The sequence below is a fragment of the Emys orbicularis genome, chromosome 18 (genome assembly GCF_028017835.1).
Source record: "Emys orbicularis isolate rEmyOrb1 chromosome 18, rEmyOrb1.hap1, whole genome shotgun sequence".
Classification (NCBI taxonomy): Eukaryota; Metazoa; Chordata; order Testudines; family Emydidae; genus Emys; species Emys orbicularis.
Window position 1 is genome coordinate 17,038,757 of NC_088700.1, and position 16,958 is coordinate 17,055,714.

General features: G+C 46.9%; 1 protein-coding gene across 1 annotated transcript in view; it reads left to right on the forward strand.

The window, feature by feature from the left end:
• The window catches only part of ASTN2 (astrotactin 2), a 551,498-nt gene that overhangs the window by 472,794 nt on the left and 61,746 nt on the right, over positions 1-16,958 (forward strand). The window contains exon 19 of the mRNA XM_065418613.1: positions 14,916-15,057. Coding sequence (XP_065274685.1) covers positions 14,916-15,057 — 142 coding nt within the window. The remainder of the gene's footprint in view (positions 1-14,915; positions 15,058-16,958) is intronic.

A 16,958-nucleotide genomic window follows, 5' to 3' on the forward strand; every position in this document is an offset into this window, starting at 1 on the left:
TGGGTTCGTTCCGCATCGCCCTGAAACTGAGACCTTTCAAAAATTTTCCTGAAAAATAGAGAGTGGAGCCCCATCCCATAATAGCCCGTTGGCTATGGCACTCACCTGCAATGTGGAAGACTCAGGTTCACATTCCTTTTCTGCCCGATTCGGAGCAGACAAAAAAAATGTTTTGCTGGGAAAATCTTGACCAGCTCAATTAGTTAATTTGCTTGAGGCTGTTGCCATGAAGACTTTAGACAAACCTTTCTGCTAGTACAGTGGCAGACACAGCTGTCTCTGAAGAGCCAATCTATAATTCTCTATGGTGCAGGTCATCAGAGGTGCTTATTCTTCTGATGTTGTCTTCTGCTTTTTATACAACATATATAGTACGAAGGAACCACATGAGCATGATGGGGTTCAGATAGCCGTGTTTATGAACTACATACAACATGCAAGGCCTAGCTGCATATACATACAACATTGCAGCTCTGGCAGCCTTCTGGTGGCTTGTGAAACATAGAAGACAGTGAGGGCCGCTAGAGGGCTCACAAACTATTTTAAAAGGATATTACTCAATCCCCGTACATTACAGCTGGGTTTCATGGAGGAGATGCATATGGCATGTGTACTCGGAAAGGTCTAAAGGAACCTGCCAGTTTTGGTATGGGATGCAGCACAGACATTGCTGGACTGGAGAACTACACTCGTCACACCAGAAATGCAAGTGGGGCAGTTGGCCATTACACTAGTATGAAATAAATTCATCCTCATACAGAGACTTCCAGCTCCAGACTTCATTCGACCCAGTGATTCATTAAAATTAATCAAAATGATAAAAGAACGAATCGCTTTGATCACCATTAGAGCTGATTTGAAATCTTGGTTATGAACTGACCCTAATTACAAACATAGCCCTCATTCAAGAACTGATCTCCATCCTTGCGGTTGTATTCACAAAGGGCTTGAATGGGTGATTTCCAGCCTGTGAGTTCTTTGTGATCTCTCTGCTTCTGCTATGGAATATGTGTTGTCATGGCATATGTAGTTGGTCTCCTAAGTCACATGGCATGGCTTCTTCTCCCTGATTGAATGACTGAAAATTTGTAAACAGGAGAATAACAAATGATATACTTCCTGGTATGAATTTTCAGATGAAAAACATCTGTGATAAAATTCAGGATTCAACAGTATTTTCTCAAATTCTCCAGTTGTCAGGATACTCACTAATTGTTGCCTTGGTTCTGCAAACACATACTCACCTGAGTAACTGTATGCATCTGAGTAGTTCCACTGAGTTTAATGGAATGGCTCACATGAGTAAATTAAACATGTGTAAAGGTTTGCAAGATCAGGATCCATAATTCCCCAGGAATCATAGTGAAGCAACTCCACACTTTTATTTATGACAATGTTCACTAAATTCCTCTTTTTTTTTCCAAATCACTCATCGGTCTGTAATAACCAGTATGGCACTTATTCCAAATCACTCACAGCCAGGGTGCAGCTCATCGGAGGTTGTAAATTGATATTGCTCCACTGATTTCAGTAGAGCTAGGACAGTTCATACCAACTGAAGATCTTCCCCCCGGATTTTCAGGTGTTCAAGACCCCAGTGGGAGGCCAGATGTTCCAAAGAGCTCTGTTCCCATTGAGGTAACTGAATAAGGGCCAGATTTTCAAAAGTGCTGATAATCCAGCCCTAGTTGGGAGAGCTGAGTCCTTCTGAAAATTCTGGTCTATGACATTATCACTAGCACACTGCAGAAATCAGTGTCTGACAAGATCACCTGGCTGTATTCAGAATAAAATTGTGCTGGACAAAGAGTTGCTGCTTTCAATTGGTCGCTACTGACAGGAGTGAACTTGGGTGCATGATTAGTCCAAGCCACTCTCCGGCACTGAGCCATGAAGTGTAGGAAGGGGCCAGGAGGAGGGGAAGGCAACTATGATGCTATAGAACTAATTTTCTGATCTTGCAGAGCTACAAAAGGTCCATTTACCCAAAAAGTGCAAAGAGAAGTGAAGCAGAGAGCAGGGGATTGCTTTTTGGCATCAGTTTACAGTGATTTGATTTGACAAATTACCCAGGGCAATCATGTTTTTAGACATTAATTATACACTCTGCGTTTCTTTCTAGGAAATGCTTCCCTCCACCCCCCTTCTATCTTGGGATTTGAGGCCAGGGTGCATGTGTAGAAGGGAGGATTTTTTTAAAAGCTAAGGATTCGATACTGCACTGACTTGCACCCAATCAGTGAGTTCCCACAGGATGTTAAGTCAATGGAGAATTTGCCCTTTAAGAGCTGGGCATAAGGGGGGGTGATCAGTAGAGTTGCAAATGAGGGATTGGCAGCACAACGTTTGGCAGGCTCTCTCTTGCTCCCTCGTTGGATCAAAAGCCCCACTTTCATTCTGCAGTAGGACAGATGGTGCGTTAGACCCAGTGGTGGAATTCAACCAGGGCTGGCTTCCATCCACTAGGCTGCCTCCTAGTTCAAGAAGGATCCCTGGTGTCCCTAGGTGAAAGCTGGTCCGCTCTGCATTTGGGCACCCACCAACCAACTGGAACCTCCCAACACCCTGGATAGACAGAGCTAAGCTGTATGGGGCTATGCTTGGGTCCATGAGAGCAAGGGTCTGAACCAAGCATGGGGACAAACCCACCTGAGCAGATTTGTGACCCTTTGTGAGCAATTTGATCGTGCACTTCTCACAAGACTTTAAGCTCCTGGAGGTAGGGGCTGTCTGTTTGTTATAGGTTTGTACAGAGCCTTACCGCATGGGGCAGAGGTCTCTAGGTGTCACTTCACGAAAAATAATGAGGTGGATGCTTCTCTTAGTAGCAGACTGTCAAGGCCAGAACTCTTCCAGTCTGGGAGCAAGAGGACCTCTTGTGCTACCCACATAGCAACTGGCTTCATGGGGATCACTAGGGATCATTTCATTAAAGAAGGAGAAGGGGGGAAGTTTGCAGATGACACTAAAATGGGGGGAGAGGTAGTTATGCTGGAGGGTAGGGATAGGGTCCAGAGAGACCTAGACAAATCGTAGGATTGGACCAAAAGAAATCTGATGAGGTTCAACAAGGACAAGTGCAGAGTCCTGCACTTAGGACGGAAGAATCCCATGCACTGCTACAGGCTGGGGACCGACTGGCTAAGCAGCAGTTCTGCAGAAAAGGACCTGGGGATTACAGTGGATGAGAAGCTGGATATGAGTCAACAGTGTGCCCTTGTTGCCAAGAAGGCCAATGGCATATTGGGCTGCATTAGTAGGAGCATTGCCAGCAGATTGAGGGAAGTGATTATTCCCATCTATTTGGCACTGGTGAGGCCAGATCTGGAGTATTGTGTCCAGTTTGGGTCCCCCACTACAGAAAGGATGTGGACAAATTGGAGAGAGTCCCGCGGAGGGCAACAAAAATGATTAGGGGGCTGGGGCACATAATTTACAAGGAGAGACTGAGGGAACTGGGCTTATTTAGTCTGCAGAAAAGAAGAGTGAGGGGGGATTTGATAGCAGCCTTCAACTACCTGAAGGGGGGTTCCAAAGAGGATGGAGCTAGGCTGTTCTCATGCAGATGACAGAACAAGGAGCAATGGTCTCAAGTTGCAGTGGGGGAGGTCTAGGCTGGATATTAGGAAACACTATTTCACCAGGAGGATGGTGAAGCACTGGAATGGGTTACCTAGGGAGGTGGTGGAATCTCCATCCTTAGAGGTTTTTAAGGCCTGGCTTGACAAAGCCCTGGCTGGGATGATTTAGTTAGGGTTGGTCCTGCTTTGAGCAGGGGATTGGACTAGATGACCTCCTGAGGTCTCTTCCAACTCTAATCTTCTAGGATTCTGTGAATGAGCCTTAAAGAACAACCTATTTGGAAACCCCAACCAACCCCTAATGAAAGCTAGGGCCCAGATCCTCAGAAGTATTGAGGTGCCCAACTCCTGTTGAAATCAATGGGAATTAGGTGCCTAAATACCTTTTTGAGGATCTGAGCCAAGTGATCAGAAGAACCAGCTCTGACAGCCTCTGTAGGCTGCGGGTGAGCCTGGAGAGGCATTCCCAGGCTGGGGCGACAGGGCTAAATGCATTATCTCCCATCTCACCCCACCCCACACGGTAGATGGTGTCTTTTGCAGTTTGCACAGGCCAAGCGGGCTGGGTGCACATTTTGTCTGGATTCTGGTTTCTTGGAGGACAGGGATAGTAAAGCTGGCTGCAGGGTGGGCTGGGTCACAACCGCCAATGTCCAACTTAGGGCTGTTTTCCAGAAGGTCTTTGCTACAGCGATCAGGTTCTGCTGTGAAGAGCAGAGTGTCCAGAGGACATAGATACTATGGTGCTGGGTGCTGTAGGGAATCCTAAGACAGACAAATACAAGCCTTTGGAAGTGTGCCATTTAAATCAAAGGGATTCATTAGTCATGCCCCCTGTGTTCCTGATGAGGGGCAGTATGTGCTGGGCATTGCAGCATCTTCAAATTAAGACCATTTCCTTCAGCTGAGAAAGCTGCTATTGATTCCAGTCAGCACTCCACCCTGCAATCTGGTGTGGGGTCTGTATCCACTGTCTCTTAGACTTGGAAGGCTCTGACAGAGCCATCCTAGGGTTTTTTACACATTGGGAAATGTTGTTCTTGTCATTTTAGCCATTCACAACTGCCAAATGCAGTCGCTTGAAGGACTGGAAGACTCAAGGGACTGGAAAAAACATGGAGCCTTTTGTTATTATTCATGTATTGGTGTAACAGAGGCACATAAGCCCTGTATTGTTCTGTGTTTGTGCAGCACCTGTTGGATAGGGGTCTTCCTCTCTTTCTGCAGCTCCTAGGTGCTACAGAAATAATAATAAATATAATGATACACAGTAAGAGACAATCCCTCCCCCAAAGAGCTTATGGTCTAACTAGACAAGACAAAGAATGGGAGAAAGGAAGTGCTATTCTTCCCACTTAATCAATGGAGAACTGAGGCATAGAGAGATTAAGTGATTTGTCCAAAGGCATGATCTTAATTAGCTTCCATGTTCCACCCTAGAAATGGCTGCATCACAGGTGTAGGTAAGGTGATTCCCGTGTGTATAGTGTGCAAAGCACTTGGAGATATTCCAGGACATAAGGACCTTTTCGTAGACTACAGACTCATTGGGGCAAGGGCCCAGTCTTCCTGTGTTTGGCAATGGGGACTAGCACATTGTGGGCACTGCTGGAATATAAAGAAGAGTTAATCATTTTTTGTGAATTCCCTTTGTGCACCATGGCAAGGGAGGTGAGGTGGAAGGAGGGTTCTGACCTCCAGTCTCAATGAGTGAGGACCCCATTTGATTGGCATGATCAATGGGTTGGACCCTGTACATCAGAGTAGCTCCATTGACTGAAGTGTCAGCACATTGATTTACCCCGCTGAGGATGTAGCCGAGCCTCTTCAAGAGATACCTCCCCTCACATGCGGGGTCTGATCTGAAAGCCCACTGAACTGAGGTCCAGCCTGGCTCCCGAAGGACACCCCTGGGCCTGAGCTCGCCATCTATCGCTCCAAACAGACCAGAGCAAATCCCATGCTCCCAAACTTGCCATCCTCTCTTTGCCCCAGCGTCTTGAGGACGGACCCTGGTGGGAGGGGAGGGTGCAAGGAGAACCCAGGAAAACGTGATGCATTTAGAGGCCTCTCTGCATCAGGTGTTTCTTGCCATCAGAAAACAAAACCAGGCAGAAGCAATGCAGGTGCGGCCTCCCTTCCCCCCTACTCCCATTGACACCACTCCGGAGCGCACCGCCGGGGACGGAAGTCCCAGCAGGGCCCCACCTGCCACCTCTGGGCACCGTCATTGGTGCCCCTTTGGGCTTCTGACATTCTATTCTGTTTTTCTTCCCTTGGAAACGGAGAGGGAACTGGGAACTGCTGTACAGGCTTGTGCCTGTTCCCCATTACAGCTCCACCGAGGCTGTAACGTGAGAGCCTCTGTGCCATACCCACACGGTTATTTATTTATCCATACAGACTTCCCCCTTGTTTTCATTAAGTTAGGCAGAAAAGGTTAATCATCCTTCTGCTGAAGCTTCAAAACTAACCAAACTAAATAAAAGATGATTTTTAAGGACTTTTTTTTTCCCCTTGTCTTCCCCCCTCCCTCCATCCCCCCAAGCACCGGATTGAGTTGAGGTCACAATCAGAGATGGCACAAGAATAAATTAAAAACAGGTTGAAAGAAAAAGCAAGAAAGAAAGAGAAAAAGAAAACCACACTCAGAGGAGAGTGACTGGGAAGGGGTTGGTTTAGTCTAGGCCAGTAAACAAGCTGTCAGGCCTGAGTGACAAATGGACATCTGAGAGTTCTCCTCCTCCTCTTCTTTCTAGGAATTGCAGCAGACAGTTCTTCTAGCGCCTCCACTCCCTCTTGTTCATCTCCCTCCTTTGCCGCCACGCCACATCGGGTCTGTCTGCGCCAGAAAGAAGAACCACAGCGCCCAGGGCTGAACCTTTGTGCACCCGCAAAGGAGCCGGGCTGACTCATCCTCTCTCCCCATGCTTTACGTACTTCAGTTCTCTTGATGACGTGGTTCTGAGCACGGAGGGCAATCTGGCTAAACGGGCAGGAGTTTCCTATGGCAAAAAGGCTTCCACATTCTTCCCCCCAAGGAGTCTCATGGCTTGATTCTCCTCTCTCTTCCTTTGGCTCTGCACAGCCAAGGAAGTCCCGTTGACGTCAGTGACTCTCCTTGTGATTTACACAGCTGTCAGTGAGAGGAGAATTAGGCCATCAGTGCTGGTTATAGTTCATACCAGGACGTGTGATTCGTAGCCTGCTCGCTGCTAGGCCAAGAGACCATGGGTTTGAGTCTCCAAATGGGATGCTGAGTCGGGTACAGGGTGGGGTGATGGCCTGCAGATGAGGCATTAAACTGAGTTCCCCTCTAAGGACTGGCCAGGTGGGCATTAGACAGCCTGGGGCACTTTCAGAAAAATAACTCTGGTGGCCTACGCAGCCTTCCCTCTTGCACTAAACAGACCCTGTAATCTCAGGGTGGGTGGGCGAGTAAGTTATTGCTGACCTGGTGCTTTGATGCTGTGTTCACAAGCCATTCTTGAGAAAGGAGGTTCTAATGAGGAACCTTGTCCTAGGCAGTACTAGGAGCAAAGCCACTGGGGAACCTTTTGATACCACCACAGATCTTGGACCAGGGAATAAGAAAGGCTTGTGGAGGCTCACAAACCTGAGCTGAATCCCCTACGGCCCACTCCCACCCCTACATACACCATCTATTTTGCTTTGAGTTTTATGAGTTAGTTCAAACTGACACCTGGGGGTCACAGAGGGCAGTCTATGAACAGTATCTAAATAGGTTTGTCAAACCCTCATCAAGCTTGAATGGCCAAGTTTCACACAGCTCTGACTAGCAGTGGGTACAATAATAAAGGATCCTGTAAAGGAGCTTTGAAATGTACTACAAGGCAGAGGTGTGCTCGTGCACGAGCCATCGTGCAAAAATCACCCCAGGGAACTGGATGTTTATGGATAGGCCATTCCCTAGTAGCATGGAGGTAGGAGAGGGATAGGGCATATCATTTGTGGCATCAGCTGGTGTTATTGGCCAACTGGATTGTAAGAATTTGGAGCCAGGACCATCTTTTACTCTGGGTCCCTGCAACATCTAGCACAATGGGGCCCAATCCTGATTAAGTTATCTTGGCACTAAGTGATAAACCCAGGTGAGACATCCAGATTGGAGCTGGTCATTGGTGACTGTTGCTTTATCAGTATGGGGGGAAATTGTTTATTCCTGCTAATTAAAGACACACCAGACTGGCCTGTCAATACAAAGCTCTCCCGCTCCAGGGCGGTGACCCAATTAGCTGTCATTTACTCAGATAGGGACCTTTGGTTTTTCTTTGAAGGCCAATAATGCAAAAAAAAAAAAAAAAAAACCTGCAAGTTAGACTGGGGTGTCTGTGCTTCAAAATTGTTTTAGGGGGCTGACCTCCTTCTTTAGATTGATGGTAGTCTGCTTTCTAATGACCTGCCTCATCAGATAAAGGATATGGGCAACTTTGCTATGGAAACAGATGCAGGGCATTTCAGTAGTCACATTATTTCAGCCCCAAGCTTCCTATATTGTTCCACTATTGGAGGCTAACTGTGATATGGAAGGAATGCCATCTCCCAAGTCAACAGAGGAATTTGGACTCCATGTTCATCCAGACCTCCTGGCCGCTGAGCTCCTCCAAACCCAGACTTCAGTGAGGTATGTGGGTGCTCAGCACCTCATAGGTCGTGGTTCTTGGTCAGGAAAGTCCACCTCTTTTTAAAGCATTGATTTTCTGCTTCATCTGTATGCAAAGTCTTCGTGAGGAACATCAATTGTGGCATCAGATTAAGGTCTAATATGTTCTTTGGGGGGTGACTGTATCTTGCTGTTGGATGGAGATGATATTTTCCATATCCAATGGCTGTGGCCCTTGCGTGAATGAGTATATTAAAGACACTGTGATGGCCCATATTTTATAAAATGACTAATGATTTTGCATGCTTCCAACTTGAGACATCTTTAAGGGGCCTCATGTTTCTGAGGATTCAAGTTGGAAGCACCCAAAAATGGAGGCACTCAAAATCACTAGCCATGTTTGAAAATCTGGCCCAAATATGCTGCTTTCAAAGGCTCATAACTTTCCCAAACTTCTATTTTGGGGGACTGTTTTTTTTTTCCGTTTTTTCCCCACACTTGAACTCTGGCTTGTGAGGATATTACGGAAAGTTTGAGCAAATTCCTTTCAACTGCTCTTGGTTTATGAGAGGGTGAATAAAAAGACTTTTTTCCCCCTAAGGTTAAAAAAAAATCATGTTTTGTTTTTTAATCGTGGGAGCGTTCAAAATACAGCAGTGCCTTTAAGCTGAAAATTGGTAGACAGGTTGACCTTTAGGTAGCCTATGGGATAGCCAATTTTCCCTTGAGCTGTATTGCACTGAGGCCATACTTGCCCCACACCTGCTGCACTCAGGAACCATAGGCATTGGCTTCCTGGCTACTATCTACACAAAGGCTCCTGACCTGAGATTTTAGCTCCTCCACTAGCATCTATCTAGATATTTCAATAACAAGCTTTTTGCTTCTGTTACATTGTAGCAATGTTCGGGGCAGAACAAGGAGGGAGAAAAGTTCACCAGAAGCTCAGGTTTGACCACAAAGCACCTTCTCACTCTAGGGGGTCTATTGCAAGGGTTTTGGCTTAACCTAAATTGACACCAACTTGGCAAAAGTCTCTAGCTGCATTTCCTCCCATGCAGGGGGACTAGCAGACAACTCACAAATATAGGCTGGGCCTTGTGTACTCCAGGGCAAAATGGGACCAAATTCTGTGGCAACAACCCCTACATTTCATGGCAACATTCATTGTTATTACACACCAAAAATATGGCAAAAGAACATTATTAAGCCTGCATAGTCAAGCACTCAAAAGTTAGGAGATGCCAAAAGTAAGGTTGCCTGGGCAACTTTAATTCAGCCCCCTTGAGCTCCTGCAGTAGGATGCAGTCTTTAAGTTATATGCTCACATATAACTTTTTCCACAGCACCCCTGCCTCAGTCAGTGCACAGATTGGCTCCTTGTCCGGCACCCACCTCTGGCCCAGCTCTTTGTCCTAGTGTCTTTGACCAGCCAGTCCCAGTTCTTCCCCCTGCACATGGCCTCCTTATCGGGTCTGTTTCCCTCTCTTCCCTTCCTTTGCCCCAGCCCAAATGGTTAAAATCTGGCAAAGTTATAAGCAAACTGAAAACAGGATCTTAAAATGGGAAGTGTCAAGCAACCTTAGTAATAGGAGGGCCTACCAGCCCTGCCTATTATACTACCAGTAAACATCTTTCATTCCTACTCCACCCCCATCCCTATGGAAACACACAGCTATGGGTCAGTGCGATAAACTTTGTCAATGATTATTTTCAGAATGGTTATTTCTGAGGATGGGGTTTTTGCTTTCCAGGTGGCCTTGCTCCATGTGCTGGGTCTTGGTCCCACAATGTTGTCCCTGCAGGTTGGGCCTCTGCGTGTGCCCCATGTAAGCAGGGAGCTTGCAGCCAGCCTTAGCAGCTCACATGCCAGCTCTCTTGACCTAGCTTATCATTTCTCTAGACAGACTACGCTTCTGTCTCACTCCCCTCCTTGCCCAACCTCCTGCTGCCTGGTTCCGTGGAACAGTGCAGGATGAATTCACTGGGATCTAGATAACTAGCCATGGTGGAAAAAGCTGGAGAGAACAGGATGCAGTGGATGAGTCCCAGCAGACAGAAAACAAAATGTCAGATGTCTGGTTCCAGCAAAATGGTGACTTCCACCAGATAAAAGCTAAATTCTGCAGCATCTTGAAAAAAAAGCCATAGGCTATTGTAGCATGGTGACGACTCACTACCATGGCGCCTCCTGCTGGTCGTTCTGATGTACTGGGTCCAACCCATTGATCATGCCAATCAAATGGGGTCCTCACTCATTGCTGGAGCGCCCTCTACCGGCCAGTATCCTGCATGCCTCAGGCTCCCGTGTCCCTCCCAGACCCCAGTGCCCCTTTATCTTGAGTGCTGCCCCCTGGCAGTACCCCCACTCTCTGGGTCTCCCCACCCCAGGGAACCCCCAACCCTCTATCCCCACCTTGCCTCAGGGCTACTGCCAGTCACCATCTAGCCCCCTCTCACTGGGGCAGACTGCAGTCTATAGCATTCATCATCGGTAAGGGGGGTTTGGACCTGCTGCCTTTGCCTACCCTGGGCTGCATCTCTGCAACCCCAGTACCCTTCCCGGCCTTTACCAAGGCCTGCAACCTGGGGGTTTTCCAGCCTGGAGCTCCCCAGCTCCCCTGGCCTTTCCCCAGCCCTGCTCCACTCTAGGTACCCTGATGAGCTTCCAAGCAGCCAGGCCCGTCTCTCTTCACATCTACAGAGAGACTACCTGAGCTCCTGGCCCACAGCCTTTTATAGGGCCAGCTGTGGCCTGATTGGGTCCACAGGGCAGGTCACGTCAGACCACACCTCTCAGAGTTATTGTTCTAGGCTTTCTGCAGACATCACTCCATCAATTTATATCTGGTCAAGGTTAGTTTTGTAACCTTAAGCACGAGTGTGATAGATGCTATAGCAAGGATTGAGCTAGGGTCCTCCAGAGCTACAACTGTAAGTTGCTATAGCTTGAGCTAAAAAGCTCTATAGGTCGTGCTGCTAATTATTCCTCTTTGGTGGGTTGCCAGAGATGGGGTCTGCACACGCTCGCCAGCAGGTTACATTAGAGAAACGTTTTATTTTAAATGAAAGCAGAGATTCCGAAGCACAATTCTCCAGCAAAGGGATATTCCATGGCAAATTCTGTGGCTATGGAATATGCAGGACTTTTGTCTAGGGTAGCCTTTCCCAGAGCATCCTGGCTTTTGATCAGCACAGTTCTTATGTAACAATTTATCTGCCAACTTGAGGAAGTTGTTCGTGTTCATGCGCTAGATTGGGTCTCAGGAGACCTTGGTTCAATATGTGGCTTTGCCACAAATACATCCCTCCGTGCCTCAGTTCCCCCAGTGTATCTGGGGACCATTAATGCTCCCCTGCCCCAGAGGGGTGTTGTGGTGGTAAATTCATTAATGTTTTCAAGGAACTCAGATATTGCAGTGGTGGGGTCCAGAGAAGTAACTAGACAGATGGGTCAGATTTTCAAAAGTGCTCAGCGCCTGATGTTCTGGGCTCTTTAGAAATACCCACATGTGTATTTTGGTGACTGTGGTGGTGCTGTAGTGGTCTCAGATCCTCCCCACAGTGCCTGTTGGACCTCTGTTAGACTCCTGGCTCTAACTTCATCAGAACACAGGCCATCCTCTGGCTTGCCCGGGCCACCTCTTAGGGCTGGCAGTGGAAGTGCCAGGGCTTCGGAATCCCCTGCAGGGGGCATGTAACAAAATGAAAGCAGCGGCCTGGAAAGGATAAGAGATCCCTGCCTATCACATGGATGGGTGGGGTATATAAGGAAGAGGCAACTGGGTTGAAGGAGGAAGGGTGTGTTCTCTTTCTCTCGTGGCTTGAAGTAGGGAAAAAGCCTTTGGGGGGATTATAACCAGAATTTTCAATTGACATGTTCTGTTTTGTTATGTTTGTGCCCATTGTTCAAAGGCCCTTAAAAAGGACTCGGACATTGAGTTTGCTTCCCTTCCCTTGCTGGTGAAAGAGCCCACCAGCCTTTGGAGCATTAAAGCACTTGTATGCTCTGCCCATCACATGCATTTGTTAAGTCTCATTTCGAATGCAGGTGCTTCCAAAAATCGCTGGCTAGAGATAGCTGTATTTTCCTAAAACTCTGCAATTGCAAAAGAACATCTAGCCAGATAATGAGTGACTGTTGTTTTAAGTCAGGGGAGCGTTGGCTGTGCAGCAAGCAGTGATAATCTCTCTTGTGCCCAAACATTTTGTATTCTGGTACAAAAGGCATTTGCACTAGACTCACTGTAACGTGCTGTGTCACCTCAACCCCAAACACCTTCTGGTTATCCTCAAATAACCTGTGACCCTATATTCAGAATGGAAACCTTCAAGACATCAGCAGCAATTCCAGACAACAAAGCGGTAACGGTGGAAGGTCAGTTTGTATCCGAACTATAATGGTAACTGTGCCTATACGCTTGGGTGCATTGTGTCTGTTCAAAGGTACAAGGCATCTGGTCTCAAAGAACAAGGTCTAAGTTAAGCAGTAATGAAAACACAATTGAGTGAGGTGGGCACAAAGATCATGAGCAATAACATAGGAATTGGCAGACAGAACCAGACCTGTGGTCCTTCAACTCCTGTATCCTGCCTTTGACATCACCTCATGCCAGATGCTTCAGAGGAAGTCAAAAGAACCCCACAGAAGACAGATGTGGGCTAATCTGCCCTCCACATTAAGTCTCTTCCTGATCTCTAATAGTTAAAGATTGATTTAAGCCCTGAAGAATGCGGTTTAATATCCCTCCCAAAATTGCATAGAATTAACTATTCTTGCTCTAGATTTTCTTGTTAGCCATATAAATGACTGACCCCTTTTTGAATCTTGGTAAATTCTTGGCCTTAATACCATCCTATTGCAATGAATTCTTCAGTCTGGTTATGTATTGTATGAAAAGGGCAGGAAGTTAAGGTTGGAACCAAGGGCCAATCAAGTCAAAGCTGGGTTTGTTTTTTGTTTTTAAATCTGCCCATAAACCCAGAGAGTTTAAGTGACTTGCCCAAGGTCACAAAGGAAGCCCATGGCAGAGCCAGCAATTGAACCCAGGTCTTCTGAGTCCCAGTCCTGTGCTTTACCCAAAACTTTCTTCTCAATCAAACTTCCTCAAAATTTGGTTCAGGCCCATCTCTAATAGCGATGTTAAAATATGGAGAGCAGTAATGGCTCTGCCTGAAAAATGGTTTGGAAAGAACAAATCATACCGAGAGCCTGGGCCTGAGTGGTGCATTAAGATGAATAATTAAGAGTTGGATTCCTTTAGGAAAGGAAGGAATTTATTGCTGCTCTTCTCTCCAGTCAAGGGGGACATTTGTTATTGGACTGTGTAATTTGTGACAAGACACAATTTTTGGTGTGTGCTATCTGGGTAATCAGCCTGCGGGAATTATGCATTCCGTGCTGATTACACCAATGTGTTGCTTTTCACATTTCATACCAAGAGTTTGAAATTTATGTTCCATTTCTGTGGTCCTCAATCAGATTTACTTTCAGTTAAAAATGCAAAGAAAGAAATATGGTAAGAACAGAATTCTCCACTGATATATGCCATAAAACCTTGGCACCTCCATACAAGGTTCCCTGGCACAAGCGGAAATGAAGGGTCTGATTCTGAGCTCACTCGCACCACTATAACTCAATGGAATGACTCCCGGTGTACACCAATATAGCATCAGGCCAGTTGGGTCTGATTTTCCACAGCTTGGCCTGTGAGCTGTCAGTTACCCCAGTGCAAAATGTGTATAAAATGCAGCAAAATCCAAATAGTAACTCACTTTGCTCTGGTATAAATAACCGTACGTAGGGGAAAGCAGCGGGTGTCAAGCCCTGGAAGTGTAATTAAAGGGACGCTGTCAACTTAAATTGGGTCATGTTGTAAAAGCTGAGTGTTGTAGTAGTAAAAACAAGCTTGTATAAAACCTAAGACTTACAAAAATGTTCCTGCATTATTATTATTTATTCTTATTTTAAATGATAATTAAAACAATTGCTTTCAAAGAAACAATCATCTCCCTGCAGTGTTTGAACTGCAAGAGCTGCAGCGTTTAGAACCTGACGGGGAGACGGTCTGTGAATGGGAAGTCATTGCTTTTTGTTGTCCAGCCAGCCTGAGAGAAAAAGCAACAAATAAAGGGCATAACCATGACAAGGAAATTGCATTTCTAAAATTTCCTTCATCTAAGGTGTTAGTAGCCAAGGTGAAGAAACCTGCTTGACTGTGACAGGTGCTTTTTTTAAAAAAAGGGTAGTGTCACTTCAAAAACAGAATCGGAAATCAGAGATTTTTGAGGTGGAAAAGACCGACCAAACCACTGAGTCCGTTTTCTCCAAAGAAGAATGTATTGCCCCATTAGAGGATGTAGATTCAGGGTTCAACATTTGCAGGGTCATCCCTGGAATGAATCTGCATGTTGCCTTTATGCTCTGCACTCATATTGCCCAGTCCAAGCTGTGAGTCAACTTGGTCTGGATTTGCCTTGCTGTGTATGGGCCCTGCAATGGGCTTGTATACTGCTGATGGCCCTGCGCTGTGTATGGGCAATATACCCTATAGGAGCCCATAGTGCAGCTTCTTCCTGTCTGATTGCCTGCAGGCCTGTGCTGTATATGGAAAGGGAAAGGCTCAGGAAACAATGAATGCCAGGGCTAGAGATTGAGCATGGGGTTGCTTAGCTTTATTAATCTTGCCCTTCTTCTCTTTGGTCTTCAGGAGAATCCTTGAGCTTTGCTGATGATTTGCTCTCCGGACTCGGAACTTCCTGCGTGGCAGCTGGCAGGAGCCATGGAGAGATCCCAGAAACCAGCCTTTATTCGGTCATTTTCAAGTGCCTGGAACCAGATGGCCTGTACAAGTAAGAAAGTGATGGATGTAGGATGGGATGGGGAGGAGGGTTGAGAGATAGCATATAATGCAGTTATTGTTTAACATTTTTATTGCAGTAGTGCCTAGAGGGCTGTACCGATACAGGGCTCCATTGTGGTTGGTGCTGTACAAACAGGTTTGTTTGGTGCATGTGTCTTGGACTGTGCGTTAGGAGCTGAGACAGGCCCAGATCACGAAACTGAGATCCAGTTGTCCAGCACTGGAGAGACTGGGGCTGTTTGGATCTGGGGGTTTGGTTCAGTTCCATCAAAGGGTAAGTGGGATAAAAGAGATCCCACTGAGGTAATCGCAGCTCTCCGATATCATGTGCATGATGGGATATGATCTGCCTCACTCTGATGAACTGAGCCAGCATCAGGGAGATTGGAATCTGACCCTAATGGGAGTTCCTCAGAGACAGCAGATGGGTTTGAGTCCTTGCCAGATTCTCCCCTCTCCATTTCCCCACTTAGCAGGCAGAGCAACCAGAGGCCATATTCTGAACGTTACAGCATAGCATAGAGTCCTCAGTATGTTAGGCCCTGTGCAAACATGCCGTGAGGGACACACTCTGCCTTGAAGAGTTTCCAATCCAAGTAGACAAAGGAAGTGTCATTGTCCGCATTTTTCCAGAGAGGGAAATGAGGTGCTGAAGGATGCAGTGACCTGTCCAAGGTCACAAAGGCCCAATTCCCATGCCTGTGCTTTACCTGCAAGACCACCCTTCCTCACGTCTGTGCTTGCCATGCGCTGCGTCCCCCGTGTGGCTCAGTCGACGGACGGGGGACAGGGAGAGGTCGGAGAGCAAACGTAAAAAAAGAGAGAGCGAGAGAGAAAAAGAGTTGAGAGAGAGAGAGAGAAACACCCGGGCCTTAACGTCAGAGCGGCTGTAATAATTAAAACACATTTTGTAGTGAGTAATGAAACTTTTTATGGGACCACAAAGGCAGTTAAATTCAGAGCTGGCAAATGGACTGTCAGCGAGAACTTTTTAAGATCTTGATTAATACTTTCCCTTCACCTCCCCCTCCGCCCTCTCTCCCCCACCCCATTAAGTACGTTGACAACCTCCAAAGAGGGAAGAGCTTTTATTGCACAACTCTGGTGCTGGGCCGCATCTGGGAGCAGGCTCCAAATGGTGCTTGCCACTGAATAACTGTGAATGTTTCCTTGTTAAAATATAGATAGGTATGTAATATAATTATTAATATCCCTGGGAATCGGGCTGCTCTGAGCAGATGCCAGGAAGAGTCTGGAATGGAGCTGGCTAATGATTTGCCTCCAGTAAAATCCCGTCACTTGTGAGCTACTGGCAACTTGGTCCTTGGTTGTCAGAAGGGATGAGCAATTCTGTTGGCCTTCCAGTCTCTGGGGAGGCTAGTCTTGAGGTTAAACATTGGGCTGGGAGTCAGGAGAACTGGGTACGGGGTCCAGCTCTGTCACAGACTCCCTGTACGACCTGCCAAGGCACCTCTGTGACTCAGTTTCCCCATTTGCAAAATGATCCTTGCCTGCCTTCCAGAGGGCTGCATGGCTTAATTCACCAGTGTTTGTAAAGGGCTTGGGGATTCTCAGGTCAAAGGTGCAAAGCTTTACCATATGTCCAAGGGCATGTAGGCAAAGTGTTATCCTCTCCGTGGGCCAAAGGTGCCTCTCTGCTGCACAGCACTGTGTCCCGAAGCAATGGAGGTGGGGAGAGGTGGTCCTCAATTAGCAAGCAGCCGCCAGCATCCCTGCTAACTACTCTCAAGTAAAACTAGTGTGCATTAGGGAGTGTGCGGCTGGGTGGATTTGGGGAGCTGCTGCTCTGTGCAGTTTGCCTCCAGGGGAAGTAGGCCAAACCTCCGTGACAGCTTCCTGTATACAATGATGCAGCAGCCTTCTGTACTA